Source organism: Orcinus orca, chromosome 20, assembly GCF_937001465.1.
Source record: "Orcinus orca chromosome 20, mOrcOrc1.1, whole genome shotgun sequence".
NCBI lineage: Eukaryota > Metazoa > Chordata > Mammalia > Artiodactyla > Delphinidae > Orcinus > Orcinus orca.
This window is the reverse complement of record NC_064578.1, coordinates 46,200,558-46,214,699: the sequence shown is the minus strand read 5'-3', so window position 1 is coordinate 46,214,699 and position 14,142 is coordinate 46,200,558. Positions and strand designations below refer to the sequence as shown.

The window sequence follows — 14,142 nt, the reverse complement described above, 5'->3', positions numbered from 1 at the left end:
GCATCGGCAGGCGGACCCTCAACCACTGAGCCACCAGGGAAGCCCCTCCCTATAACTATTAACTCTATGCTACCTTCTGTATTACAAGCCACTGGTCCTGTCATTTGCCACATTAAATCTTAAGCTGCTGAGTTTTATACAAATAAGTCCGTCTTGTATTCATCTGTTGTGGGTTTCCGACCTAGGTTGGGAAGACTCCCCGCTCCTAAGCGCCCTCCTCTTCCCTCCCTAAGTCCTTATCTCGCAGCTTTTCCCTTCCCACGGGTCAGGAGCATAAAAGCGCGGGAGGGCGCTGCCCTGCAGTGTCAACATGTCCCCTCTGTGCTCACTGCTGCTGGCTGTGGCCCTGGCGGCCGTCCCCGGCGTCCGAGGCAACTGCCCGGAGCCCGCCAGCCTCAAGAAACCCGACGGGACGCGCACGTGCGCCAAGCTCTACGAAAAGAGCGACCCCTACTACGAAAACTGCTGCGGCGGCGCCGAGCTGTCGGTGGAGCCGGGCACCGACCTGCCCTACCTGCCCTCTGGCTGGAACAACGCCATCTCGTCCGCCGTGGTGGCCCCGCGCTGCGAGCTCGTCGTGTGGTCCTCTCGCGGCAAGGGCGGCAAGACGCGCAAATTCTCCTCCGGCACCTACCCGCGCCTGGAAGAGTACCGCCTCGGCATCTTCGGGGACTGGTCCAACTCCATCTCCGCGCTCTACTGCAGGTGCCTGCCCGCTGGCCCGCGCGCCTAGGGACTCGGCCCTCCAGTCCGCACATCCACCTGCCTAGCTCCCAACAGAGCACCCGGGCTCCAGCCCCATCATCCAGACCACTGAGCCTCTGACCCAAATTGGGCATCCTTAGAACCAGTCCAGGAGGTCCCCCTTCTCACCCACGCCCCCTCCCCCAAGCCCATGCCCCTTGGATCTCCCTGACCCAACTCTGGGATTCCCAGGCTCAGAAGCTGACCCAGTAATCCAGCCTCCGTTCTGGGAGCACCCTCTCCAACCTCAGATCCCAGAGCTCTCAGACCCAACTCTGGGACTCCCAGATTCTAAACCTGACCCAGACCTCAAGACCCCAGACCTCATTCTAGGATTTACCCTATCTAGCCCTCATGCTCCACCCCCCTAGACCCTCTAGATCAGCCTTGGCCCCAGAAACCAGTTCCAGAGCCCCTGTTAAGGTTCTGAAGCCCCCAGACCCAACTTGGAGGCCCTTGAGCCCACCCTGGACTCACATATCCAAGCTCACAGACCCGGGGGCCCTAAATGTAGCCAGGGCACCCTCTAAAACCACGCCACCTGTCCCTCTACCCCCAAGAACTCCAAGAGCCTCCAGCCCCAAACTTCCAGGCCAGGATGTCTAGCTCCTGAACTTGGAGTCTAGCCCGGGACCCCCACCCCATTTCAGGCTTCTAGAATCCCTCCCACCTGGCACCCCCTGGTAATAATCTTTGATTCTGTGGCAGGTGCTACTGATACCTTAGCAATCCCTCATCTCCATCCCCCGCAAAGTGCTGAGCCCCTCACCTGGCCTTGTCCGTGGGGTCTGCTGAAGTCCGCAAGACCCAGAAGAGAGCTCACCGCCTGCCTCCACCACCCTTCCTTCCCTGTAATACAACTGTTATGAACTTGTCCCTGTCTGCCATCTATTGGTGCCTGGGACCCAAGCCCATGCAGATGCGGGTCAGGATGGAGGAGAGAGCAGGGTGGTCAGGCCTGGGTCAGCCCATACTTGGGACAATGCCGTGGATGGGGACACACCCATAGATTCCGACATGGGTTTAGGTGTGGACACCCCCCACACACACAGGACATCTGGGTGACATGCCATGGTACTGCCGGTTGATTGTTAAACATTGAAATGCTTCCCACACTTTTTTTTTTTTTTTTTTTTTTTTTGCGGTATGCAGGCCTCTCACTGCTGTGGCCTCTCCCATTGCGGAGCACAGGCCCCGGACGTGCAGGCTCAGTGGCCATGGCTCACGGGCCCAGTCACTCCGTGGCATATGGGATCATCCCAGACCGGGGCACGAACCCGTGTCCCCCACATCGGCAGGCGGACTCTCAACCACTGCGCCACCAGGGAAGCCCTTCCCACACTTTTTGATGGCTAGCCCTTCTCTGAATGCCCCCCAGCTGTTCAGGCCTGCCGGGACCTCCAGACTCCCTCAGGATTTATGAATAGGACAGTAGGAGGCCTTCAAGGACTCTGCTCCAGGCTAGGGCCAGGGTCCGTTTTGCAATCTGGTCACAGCCCAGGACTTATGGGTTGTGAAGTGCTTTCAGTGCCCCTCTACCTAACACATGGAGAATACTTTAGTTCTAATTTGTGTATTTTTGAAAATTCGAATTTGCAATTTACTACTCCCAAGGAGCAGGGCCCTTGATGGGTACCTGGGTTTGGGCGCTCTGGAGGAGTGAGGGAAGAGAAATGAGGGGTCTTGGGGGGAGAAGAAGTAGGGGGACAGCTCTGGGGGATGATAACTTGGGATTGGAGGAGGAAGGGAATCTGGGGGGATTCTGAGTTAAGAGACATGGGAGAAGAGGTAAGTGGAGAGGCTACGAGGCCATAAATTGGGGATATGTGAAGAGATCAGAGGTCAACGGAGGTACTGGAGGATCAAGGATTAGAGGATGTGCAAGTTGGAAAGTGGGAAATGAACACAGTGAAGTTTTTTTCTTTTTCTGGCCACCACGCACGGGTATGTGGTATCTTAGTTCCCCTACCAGGGCTCGAACCTGCGCCCCCTGCAGTGGAAGCGCAGAGTCTTAAACACTGGACCGCCAGGGAAGTCCCTTGGTGAAGTTCTAAGGATCAAACACCACGGAAATAATCAGCATCCTTGGGCACATGTATTTATTCATTCAGTCAGCAAAGATTTATTGAGCCCCTACTATCTGTCAAGCACTGACTCAGGAAGAAGTGGCCACTGCCCTCATGGAAAATGCCAGAGAGTCAGACATTCAAAGATGTGTGAAGATGTCAAATGAGAAACCAAGGGTCAGGCAGGATTACGGGGGCATAGGAGGTGGTACGTGATCCAAGAGCAGCTGAGGGGTCGTGAAGGTCTAGAGGGAGCAGGGAGGTGCTCAGGGAACACGGTAAGCTTAAGGGTCAAGGAGGTGCCAAGGGTTAGGGACTTCTAAGGGTCAGGGAGCTGCTACGGGGTCAGAGAGACGCTAAGACGTCAGAAGTGATAAAGGAGCAAGAAGATGCTAAGGGCTCAGGGAGGTGTCAAGGGGTGGATGGATATGACAAGGGGTCAGAATGGGCCCGGAGCCAGCCAATCACTCCCTGAACTGCACAGACACAGAGGAGTCGGTCACCCTCGTCCGCAGCAGCCCACCGCGCTCCATCCGGTTCTTGGTCTTGTGCAGGAAGTGGACAAAGCGGACGCCAGGGCCGTACTGGCGGAATACGTGGGACACCTGGGCAGCACCAGGGTCAGGAAGAAGTTCTTATGAGGGACCCATAAACCCTGCTCTCCTCCCTCTGTGAGGTCTTGGGATGCGAAAGCACGTGTGCGGGTGGCAGACGGGGTAGGGAGTCTCACCTGGACCCAGTGGCCAGGGGGGCCTCTCCCAGAGGTCCGGGGGGCCACGTGGTGCTGGGCGATGACTGTGCGGCGGTCAGCTGCCAGCAGCCAGACGTGCAGCTCATACACACACACGTCCAATCGGCTGTCCTCATACCTGGGGGTGGGGGCCAGGCCTTCAGCTGCCTCCACTGCCCCTACCTCCCAGCCCCAAACCCTGGCTCAGCCGCCTGTCAACACACACTCCCTGGCACCCACTTTGTGCACCGGGGCTGGGTGGTGCTAGCACCACAGCAGTGACCAAGACAACCCCATACCCCACCCTCATGGGATTCATGGTCCGGTGGGGGAGGCGGACATGTCACCAGGCAGTGACAAACAGGAATGGTCAGGCCCGAGATGGGGGAAATCCGGGGCGCTGGAGGATAATGCATCGGACACAACCTGGGGGCGGCCAGGGGAAGGCTTCCTGGTGGAGCCACATGTCCCGACTCCTGAAGGAGACAGGGGACTTCGCCTCCAGAAAAGAGGGTGGCCACATCCAAGGAAGAAGGAACAGCCTCTGGGCTGGCACACTGCAAGAACGGACTCAGAGAGAAGGGGCCACAGAGGTGGGCAGGGCTGGGTCCTGCGGCGGCAGGAGGGTCTCTGGGAGGATGGCGTGAGGCTGGCGCTTCGGGGAGCGCCTGTGTGCGACCTGGCTGGGCAGGCCGGTGGTGCAGAGGCACATACCAGTCCATGACCGTGATGTTTGGCTGCTCAACGTCGAGCAGCTCCTCCCACAAGCCCTCCGCCAGAAGGTCCACACTCTGCTGCTTCACGGTCCAGCTGTGAGAGACAGCACGGGGGAGGCGGGGTCTGCCATCTGCCGGGATTCTCCCAGGCCAGCCTGGCCCCAGCAAGCAGGGCACCCTGATCATTGCACCCTGGAAGTGATGTCAAGGGTACCGGCATAAGGGCACTGAGAGCTCACTCAGCCTACCTCACGGCCTCAGTTCCCATGAACTCCTCTGAAGGTAATGCATCCTGAGCCCCGTGTTGCAGATGGGGAAACCGAGGCTCACAAAGGGAAGTGACGTGTCAAGATCGAGCAGCAAAGAAGTGGCAGAGCTGGGATCCCAACCCAGGTGCCTGTGACTCTGAGCTTCTGAGGTGCACCATCCCACCCACCGTTCAGAAGCAGGGCCTGGTTTAATGGCAGATAGCTGGTGGCCTGGGTGACCCTCCCCCTCCTACGGAAAGAGGCTGAGCATAGGAACAATATTAACTGCTGTTTATTTAACACCTACTATGTGCAGGCTACTCCCAGCGAGCCAGGCGTGTGTTTTATGGGCATGCTCTTATGACTAATCCTGTTTACAGAGCAGAAGACTAGGGCCCAGAAAGGCAGACTGTTTCTCCAGGTCCCACAGCGAGGAAGGCCGGAACAAGGAATCACAGGCAGGCCACCGTGGGTCCCGGCCACTCACCTGAGGCCCTGCTGGAGCTTCTCCGTCTTAATGTGCCAGCCTCGGAAATTGCCTGGCGGGTGGACGAGCAAAGGATTAGAATGTGCCCATTCTCCAGGGCCAGCCCCTCAGCACTGGGCTAGCCACAAAGCGCTTACCCAGAGTCTCCAGGGGTTGCTGTGTGGGACCAGTAGGGGGTGCTGGCTCATAAATGTTGATGCCTGAAATGCGCAGGGAAGCAGAGCCTCAGGCGCGCTGAAGCTGCCCCGCTTCCGAATGCTCCCCACTTTCTAACCCCAGGGCAGGTTGGAAGAGCAGGAATCAGTGCCCTGCCTGCCAGACCAGACCAGCCAGGCAGGGGTGAGTGGTGAGTCATGGCCCTGGGAGAGCCCTGAGAATGTCCTGGGGGCAGAGGGACAATGCTTGGAGAGGGAGGGCGTTGTGGTGAGACAGAGACAGAGGGACAGAGAGAGAGGCACCAAGAAAAAGAGATAAAATATGGGCGGAGGGAGGGAGGGAGAGATACGGGGTGAGACCAAGAGACACAGGGAGAGATAGATGGAGACACATGACGTAGAAAGAAACAGAGACGCAGGTGGGACAAAGAGACACAAGGAGACAGAGAGAGGCACAATGACAAAAAGGGACAGAGAGGGATGTAGAGGAATAAAAAGACAGAGGCACACTAACAGACAACGACGGAGAAACAGAGTAGAGAGACAAGCAAACAGACGGAAAGAAGAGACAGACGGTCTGGGTGAGTGAGCCTGGGGAAAGAAGGCGGAGACGTCTACAGCTCCGCGCGGACTTCTGTCCCGCACCTTCGGGGTTGGGAGAGCGGAGCAGGTTGCGGTAGAGCGGCCGCTGCAGGAAGAGAAGCTTCCAGGTGAGGCGCGGGGGCAGCTCCAGGCTCCCTCCCGGCGGCGCCCATTCCTGTAGCAGCAGCTGCTGTGCATAGCCCTCGGTCGGCTGCTCAGGCACCGGGAGCCCGGGGGTCTCGGGGGCCGCGGGCGACGGCGGCGACGGGGGCGGGGGCGGCGACGGCAGCTCCTGGGTGCTCGAGGGTTCTTCCATCCCGCCACCGAGCGCTGGTCCTTCCCGCACCTCCTCCATCCGTCGGGTCTGGGCGACTGTCCCGGCTCCTCTGCAGGGCTCGGTGTTAACCCAGGGCGGGAGAGGGCGGAGCGCCTCGGCTGGCATTTAAGCGAAGGGTGTGTTGGGGGAAGGCTCTGGGGCCCCAGGCCCGACTCCCTCAGATCCAGCAGTCCAGGTCACAGCGCCTCCTTTTCCCAGACTGTAGAAGTCCGGGTCCCGGCCCTGCTCCGTTTCCCAAGCCTCCTGCCCCAGTTTCCCCAGGGCCAGTTGAGGACCCAGACACCAGCCCTGGGAGAGGGGTGGGACCAAGGCGCTAATGCCAGGGATCCGGGGCACATCCACCTCTTTAAGATCCCACATGGCAGGATTAGAGGTTAATTAATGAAGCCCCCCTCTTCCCACCCCCGTCAGCTAGGCAGTAAGGGGTGGGGGCTGGGAGGGTAGGTCCTCTGCCAGTTCCTCCTCTGCCCTGACATGGGACACAACCTTGGGACCTGACATTTCCTGTTCTGGAAACATAGTGGGGGTGCAGTGGAGGTCAGAGAGAGACCTGGAGCCTGAGATGGGGAGTCACAGAGATGGGGAACATCAGGGAGACACTGAGATAGCACCAGAGAGGGAAGCAGCAACGCCTTCTGGGTATCAGGGTGCCTTGCATCCCTTCCTGGGGCTGGGGCAGGTGGCACAGCTGCCAAAGCTTCCTCCCTCGGAGGTCACAGGGAGTTTGGAGTGAGGGCTGGAGTGATGGTAGGGGTAGGAGGTCGGGGTGCAGAGGAAGTGGGGTGGCAGAGGAACCTGTAGGGCCAGACACCCACAGCCACTTTCTGCCCGTGCCACGTCCCACACCCGGCCCCGGTAAGCACAGGCTCAGAGTCCTACACAGGTTACCAGTAACAAGTGCCACAGTGAGAGATTTCTGCTTGCTAGGTGCTGTCCTAAGCGCTTACAAGTTCATTTCATTCTCTAACGACGTAGGTGCTACTATTTGTGGGCATTTTATAGGTAAAAGAAAGAATAGAGAACGTGTGTGGAGCTGCATGTCGGCCCAAGCGCTCCAGCATCCGCCTGCACACCAACCCTGAGTGGGGAACTGTTGTTATCCCCATTTCACGGATGAGGAAACAGAGTCCCACCTCACAGGCCTGGTCCCATACTGCCCCAGATAACCCCATATGCTTCCATGGGTGCCTCCTGCCTTAGATTCCCACAAGACCCTGAGAGACACATAGTGCAGACATACAGAATTGAGCTCACACCGGAATGATGATGCTTGAGGAAACTGAGACTCAGAGAGGTCTAGTAACTCACCCAAGGTTGCACAGCTGGTGTGTGGCGAGCTGGACACAGAATCTCAGTGAGATACACAGGGATTCAGATTCAAACTGCCCCTAGAGAGAAACACTGGCTCAACACAGAAACAGGAGAAAATGGTTACATTTATTGTCTGTCTTTAACTCATTAAATCTTACAACCCTGGGAGGTGGGAACTGGTAATAGTACCTCCATTGACAGATTGGGGAACTGAGGCAAGAGAGGTGAAGAGGGAAACTTGGGAATTAGCCAGGGCCCTGGGAGGAGGGAGGACCCATGGAAGCGGGCAAACCAACGAATGTGCAATAGCCCCGCTGCACCTGGAAGTCTCCAGGAGATTCCCAGACAAACACTCGCAGAGCCCGCAACACACGCACAACCGGAAATACTCCCTTGGCCCACTACAAGCGCACAAACCCACAGCCTTGTCTGGCTGGCTGCCCACCTGTCTTCATTGGAGGAGGGGGAGGGGGAGGGGAAAAGAGGGGGAGGGGGAGGAGGGGGAGGGGGAGGAGGGGGAGGGGGAGGGGAAAAGGGGGAGGAGGAGGGGGGGGAGGGAGGGGGAAAAGAGGGGAGGGGGAGGAGGAAAGGACAGAGCGAGAAGGAGGAGTGTCTGTCTAGTGGACTCAGAGCTGTCCCCTGGTCAGAATCCAGGGCAGGGAGTGGCTCGGAGCCAGAAACCTAAAAAAAAGCGCAGCAAGTCTATAGAATGGGGATCAACACCCCTCCTCTGTCTGCCCCCCTCCTGCCATGGTGTCCACATTATCTCCCTCCTGGGGTCCTCACCCCCTTCTCTTACACACACACACACACACACACACACACACACACACGCCACAGCCAGAGGGGTCTTATGAAAGCTTAAACCCAAGCAGTCGCTCCCCCACTTAAACCTGCCATGGCTCCCCAGTGCCGGAGAAAAACCCCAGCTCTTTGCCAGCATTAGAGACCCTGGATTTCTGCTCCCTGTTCTCTCCCGTCTTAGGGACTTCGCTCAGAAAGTTCTTTCCTCCCAGAATGCCCTTCCCTCTCACCCATATCCCATACTCAGTGGTTCCCAAGCTTTAGGGCTCATTAGTTTCACCCAGGGAGCTTATTTTATATGTGTATTTTCAAACCCCACTCCCAGGAGTCTAATTCAGTCCCTCTGGACCCCAGAATCTAAAATTTTAGAAGCACCCACCCCATCATTCCATACTGTGAGAAACATTTTTACTTAAATCTGAGGGATCCAGGGACACAACCAGGGCCATACAAAGCCAAGTGTCTTCAACATTAGATCTCAAACGTCTCCTTTCTCCACCTTCTGAGCGGTAAAGGTTCCAGTGTGGGGACTCAAGCTCCGAAAGGCTGTTTTTCAAAAGGGCCAAGGCCTGGATGACCAACACAGCAGGCCTCCCCACAGCCGCCTCTCATGTGTCACGAAACATTAAAAAGTACGAGCGATGGTGTGACCACTTTGGAAAACAAATTGGCAATCTCTCATAAAACCAGATATGCTCCCACCCTACAACCCAGCCATCCCACTCCTGGGGATTTAGCCGTGGCCACCAAAAGACCCACACCCAATGCAGCTTTCCCATGATGACTCCAGGGCAAGCCCACCCAAGTGCCTGTCGACAGGCGAGTGGATAAACCAGCCGTGCTATGTCCACACTGTGGGCTGCTCTCTGTAAGAAAACGGAATGACTAGTCAAACGTGCAGCCACACGGATGAACCTAAAAATCCTCACACAGACTGACAAAAGCCCTGCAGAAATGAGCACGTACTGTGTGATTCCGTTTCTAGAAAATTCTGGACAAGGCAACAGTCATCTAGAATCAGAGAAACAGGTTGGTGGTTTCCTGGGCTGCGGGGCAGGGGCGTGGACTTTCTGGAGTGAGAAAAAAAGCTCTGTCTTTCTTTTGTGTGTATTTATTTTTTTTATTTTTAATTTTTTTTGGTGTCACCTCAGGTCATGAGGGATCTTGGTTCCCCAACCAGGGATCGAACCCATGCCCCCTGCAGTGGAGGCGCAGAGTCGTAACCACTGGACCACCAGGGAAGTTCCCAAAAGTTCTATCTTGATTGTGGTGGTAGTTATATGGGTGTATACATTTGCCAAAACTCATCAAACTGTACCTTTAAAATGGGTGTATTTTCTTGTGTGTAAATTATACCTCAATAAGAAACAAAGCAGAAAGGATATGGTAACTCTCTCCATGTACAAACAAGGAAATAGCAACAAGCCTATTGAGTGAAAAAGGCCAGATCTAGAATAGTGGGCCTCATAGGCTACTATTTGTGTGAACAAAAAATATATATGAAGAAAACAAGGATCCATAACTTCCCATTGCCCTTTCTACCTTTTGTTCTTTTAACAAATACTTATTAAACATCCACAGTGGCCAAGGCCTCTGCATTGCGGATATAATGGTGAAAGAACAGACAGATTCCTGTCCCCGTGGGGCTTCCTCGTGGGAGGAGGGACAGGCTTCAACTGTTCAACAAGTAACTAATTGACAAGCAGCATGAAATGCTTTGATGGTGAAAAAAGGTTGTGATGGCAGGGAAGAGCAGCAGTGGGAAGTCTGTTTTAGCTGAGGTGGTCAGGGTGGGCTTCTCGGAGGAGGTGACATTTGAGCAGAGACCTGAAGAAGAGGGAGCAGCAAGTGCAAAGGCCCTGAGGTGGGACCAGGCATGGTGCATTTGGGGAACAGGAGGGAGGCCAGTGTGGTTGGAATGGAGGGAACGCAGGGGAGATGAGATCAGAGAGAGGATGGGGTGGGCAGCTCTGTAGGATTTATCTAAGTGTAATAAATGCAAAGTGAAACTATGGGGAAGTTTTTGGCTGGCAAGTGATGAATTGATCTCTGGCTGAGTGAGGGCAGGGAGGGGGCAAGGAAACAATGAGGAAGGAGATGGGGGTGGGCAGGACCAGGGTGGGGCCATAGAGTGACTGGTCGAGGACAGGTTTAATATCTTTGTTGATCTGACAAAGAGGGAAGGCTTGATTGGACTTGAGGGTTGAGCAATGGGCAGAAGAAGGTGGCACCATTTGCAGAGAGGGGAAAACGAGGTCAGAACAGATCGAGGGCGAAGAGTGGGCACGAAATCAAGTATTTTATCTCAGGTGTCAGTACTGGACATCTAAAGGGGTGATGGGAATTCCCTGGCGGTCCAGTGGTTAGGACTCCGAGCTCTCACTGCTGAGGGCCAGGGTTTAATCCCTGGTTGGGAAACAAAGATCCCACAAGCCACAAAACAAAACAAACAAACAGTAGCAATAATGGAGCACTTACTGTGTGCCTGGCACTATGTGCTCTATGTCTGTTAACCAAATGCACTCTCTAAGGTAGGTATTATTATTAAACCTATTTCACAGATGAAGAAACTGAGGCACAGAGAGGTGATGTGTCCTGCCCAAGGTCACACAGCCAGAAAGTGGCAGAGCTGGGATTTGAACCCCCGCTGTCTGGCCCCAGAGTCTGCATCCCCAGGGAGGGGAGGGTGGTCCAGGTTAGGGTTCAAGCTCCTCATGCTAGTGTCCAACTCCCAGCATCATGATCCTTTTCACCAGCCATCTGACCATGGCTCTGCTCTCCCTGAAACCCCTCCCGGCTCCTCAGACCCCCCCCCCAGATCAGATTCTAGTTTGCAGCCCCACTTCTAAGTCACCCAGTTGGTCCCAGTGCACCTCAACCCCACCCCTGCCCCTCTCTTTACATCCCAGCAGCTCTGAATTCCACTCATAAGAAGACTCAGAGCTCTCGGGAAAATGACAGGATGAAGCCAGTGCCGGGCACGGTGACAGGGAAGCCTGGGTGGGCTCAGTCTTCTGCCCGAGGTGGGAAGTCAGGCTGGAGTCTGCTGCTCGGTCTGCCCCATCAGACAGTGGATTCATCTCCTAGGGCTGCTGTGACAAATTAGCACATGCTTCGTGGCTTAAACAACAGAAATGTACTCTCTCATGGTTCTAGAAGCCAAAAGTCTGAAATCAAGTTGGCAGGCAGCACTCCAGAGGCTCTAGGAGAGAAGACTTCCTCGCCTCTCCCAGCTCCTGGTGGCAGCCAGCATTCCTTGGTTTGTGGTCGAATCACTCCAGTCTCTGCCTCCGTGGTCACATTGCCTCCTTTGCTCTCAAATTTCCCTCTTTCTCACTCTTATAAGGACACTTATTGAATTTAGGGCTCTTCCGGATAATCCAGGATGATCTCATCTCAAGGTCCCCAAACTAATTATAGCTACAAAGACCCTCTTTCCAAAAAAAGGTGGCACTCACAGGTTCCGGGGATTAGGATGTGAACATATCTTTTGGAGGGACCATCAGTCAACCCACAATGGACAGGGATTCCTCATAGGGCAAGAGCAAAATTGGGGGAGGCAGGAGAGCCTGGTTCAGTGGTTCTCAAGTTCGTGTGTTAGAACAGGAAAAAAAAAAAAAAAAAGATCGTGTGTTGGAATCCTCTGGAGGGCTTGTTAAATGCAGGCTTCTGGGCTCCACACCCTTGTGCCCCCCTGAGTGGTGATGCTGCTGCAGATCTGGGATCTTGGTGGTGAGAAGCAGAAGGCTGCCTGAGCTCAACAGTCCTCACCCTTACTCCGTGTGTCCTTGGGCAAAGGACTTTCCTTCTTTCCAAAGCTTAGTCTATAAAATGGGGCTATCTTCTCCTCCCCACAGTGCTACTTGAGGTGACCCATGCTTTCCTCTTCACCCACTGTGAGTCCCACATTTTTGCTGGGCCTTGACCCTCCAACTTCCTTCCCACCTCAGGACCTTTGCACATGCTGCCCCTTCTGCCTACAAGGGCTTCCACTCCACGCCTCCAGTGGATGCCTTCATCTCCATTCAAATGTCATCTCTTCACAAGGCACACACCCTTCCTGCTTTATTCTACCTAACAATACATCTCGGTGATTGTTCCCTATTGGTTCCTATAAAGCATCTTGGGCCCTCCCCCACCAGGTCAATTTCCCACCCCCTGCCACACCCTGTTCTTTCTTTCTTGAACTGAGTGTTGTTTGTAAATACCTGTGAGTACATGGGTATGTTCACTTGGTCATGAACTGTGTCACCCGGTAAGAATGTCAACCTCACCAGGGCAGGGCCTTGGGTGGGTTTGTTTATTATTTGTCCTCAGCTCAGGGTTGACACTGACTGGTTGCTCTATTTGCTGAGCAGGGAGGGCAAGAAGGCTGGTCCCGAACAGGAGGAAGAGGCTCTGTCCAGCCCAAGAACCACATCCAAGCTGCGCAAGTCTAGCTCCCACGGCTCCTGCTGCAAAACCAGTATCACCCCCAGGTGCATCGGCGCGTCCCAGGGCCCAATCCTGCTGGTGCAGAGAAAGAATGTCCTTGAGGGCGGGCATCAGGGCTTGGAGGAGCAGATGGTGGCTTCTCCACCAGGGCTGCAGGGGATGGGAGAGCCCAGCCAGGTCAGGCGTGGGGTGAGGGTGGGAGAAAGGTGTGCTAGGTTGGGTGCCACGTCCCCCAAATATAAACCCCTGGGCTCTGAGGTGGGGATATGTGTTGAGCCAGCTTCACCCTGTAGGGGGCGACAGAGAGGTGGGGATGAGTTGGGGTAGAAGGAAGGACATGAGAAGGGGTGGGAGGAGGGGAGACGGAGGAGGGACGCTGGTAAGGAGGAAAACAAAGAGACATCCAGACAGAGTGATGAAGATGAAGACAGAAGGAAAGAGAGGTAGAGAGCTCTAGAGAGGCTGAAGCAGACAGACAAAAGGAGAGATGCTTATAGGGACTGGGATGGTGTTGATCAGATCCAGGGAAGGATCCAGAGAGTCAGAGATACCCACAAGGCATTACCTGGGACAGAGGGCAGGTGGGAGTCCAGGGGCAGGCGGGGGAGGCGAGGCGTAAGCACACCAGATAAATTTGCCAAATAGAAAGTCCGTGCAAGGTCTCTCCTGTGGCGTTGTTTAGAAAAGCAAACAGCCGCAGGCTGAACGTCCTGAATGTCCATCAACAGAGGCTGTTTCAGTGAATCAAGGTTCATATGCGTCACGGAATACTACCCAGCCATTAACAGGAGCGAGGCTGCTTTTTATGTACCGACTGGGATCAACCACTAGAATACATTGTTAGGTCACAAAAAAACAAGGTGTAGAAGGATGTGTACAGTATGCTAACATTTGCGCAAAGTGGAACATATATCAGTATATGCATGTAGGTATTTCCTGGTGTATGCATACATTTCTGAAAGCAGATACAAGAAACTTGCATCAGTGGCTGGTCCTGGGGACGGGGACTGAGAGGCTGGGGATGCAGAGGAAGGGAGGTTGACTTTGCAATTTATTCCCTTTGGAATCTTCTATATTTTGTACCATGGGCTTCAGTTACCTGTTCAAACACTAAATAAGATTAAATGATAGAATAAGAAAGACAGAGGGAGACAGAAAGTCGGGGATAAAGCCGTGGGGAAGAGAGGGATGGAGGAAGAAAGGGAGACAGAGTTTAACTCTGTTTAATCCAGTGGTCCCCAAACTTCTGTAGATGCCTTTGGTCATCCGGGGAAAGGCTGTGAGGGGTCCTGACCTCCCCAAATGACAGGCCAGGACCCTATTTGCTGCCCCATTTTGTCCCCCCAGGCCTAATACCTCTCAGTCTTCTCCTGGAGTGGCCATCTTTCTTCCGGAGTCTCCTTTTTTGGGGTCTGGCCTAGTTGAGTTGACCGGCGGCCCTGGAAGACAGAGGTTGACCCTTTCCTGTTGAGACCTGTGGTCCCTCAGGTGCGGTTGGAAAGGGAGGTCCTGCTCAGTCTTCAGGAGG

The 14,142-nt window shown here is 54.9% G+C and overlaps 2 protein-coding genes across 4 annotated transcripts; one reads left to right on the top strand and one right to left on the bottom strand.

The window, feature by feature from the left end:
- Positions 1-310: 310 nt before the first annotated feature.
- On the top strand, positions 311-733 carry SYCN (syncollin). The gene has a single exon (XM_004271380.2). It carries the CDS (start codon positions 311-313, stop codon positions 731-733), a length of 423 nt encoding a protein of 140 aa, XP_004271428.1.
- Positions 734-2,837: 2,104 nt separating this feature from the next.
- Positions 2,838-6,129, bottom strand: NCCRP1 (NCCRP1, F-box associated domain containing). Of its 3 annotated transcripts, XM_004271310.3 has the most exons (6): positions 5,792-6,124; positions 5,129-5,191; positions 4,992-5,043; positions 4,255-4,350; positions 3,541-3,679; positions 2,838-3,415 (listed from the first exon to the last, which is right to left on the bottom strand). In XM_004271310.3, exons 1-6 carry the CDS (start codon positions 6,081-6,083, stop codon positions 3,275-3,277), a joined length of 783 nt encoding a protein of 260 aa, XP_004271358.1. In that variant the 5' UTR covers positions 6,084-6,124; the 3' UTR covers positions 2,838-3,274. The 3 variants fall into 3 exon arrangements, with proteins under 3 accessions (XP_004271358.1, XP_033286925.2, XP_033286924.2); XM_033431034.2 differs by having other exon boundaries at positions 2,838-3,679; positions 5,792-6,129; XM_033431033.2 differs by lacking the exon at positions 2,838-3,415 and having other exon boundaries at positions 3,539-4,350; positions 5,792-6,129.
- Between the last annotated feature and the right edge of the window lie 8,013 nt (positions 6,130-14,142).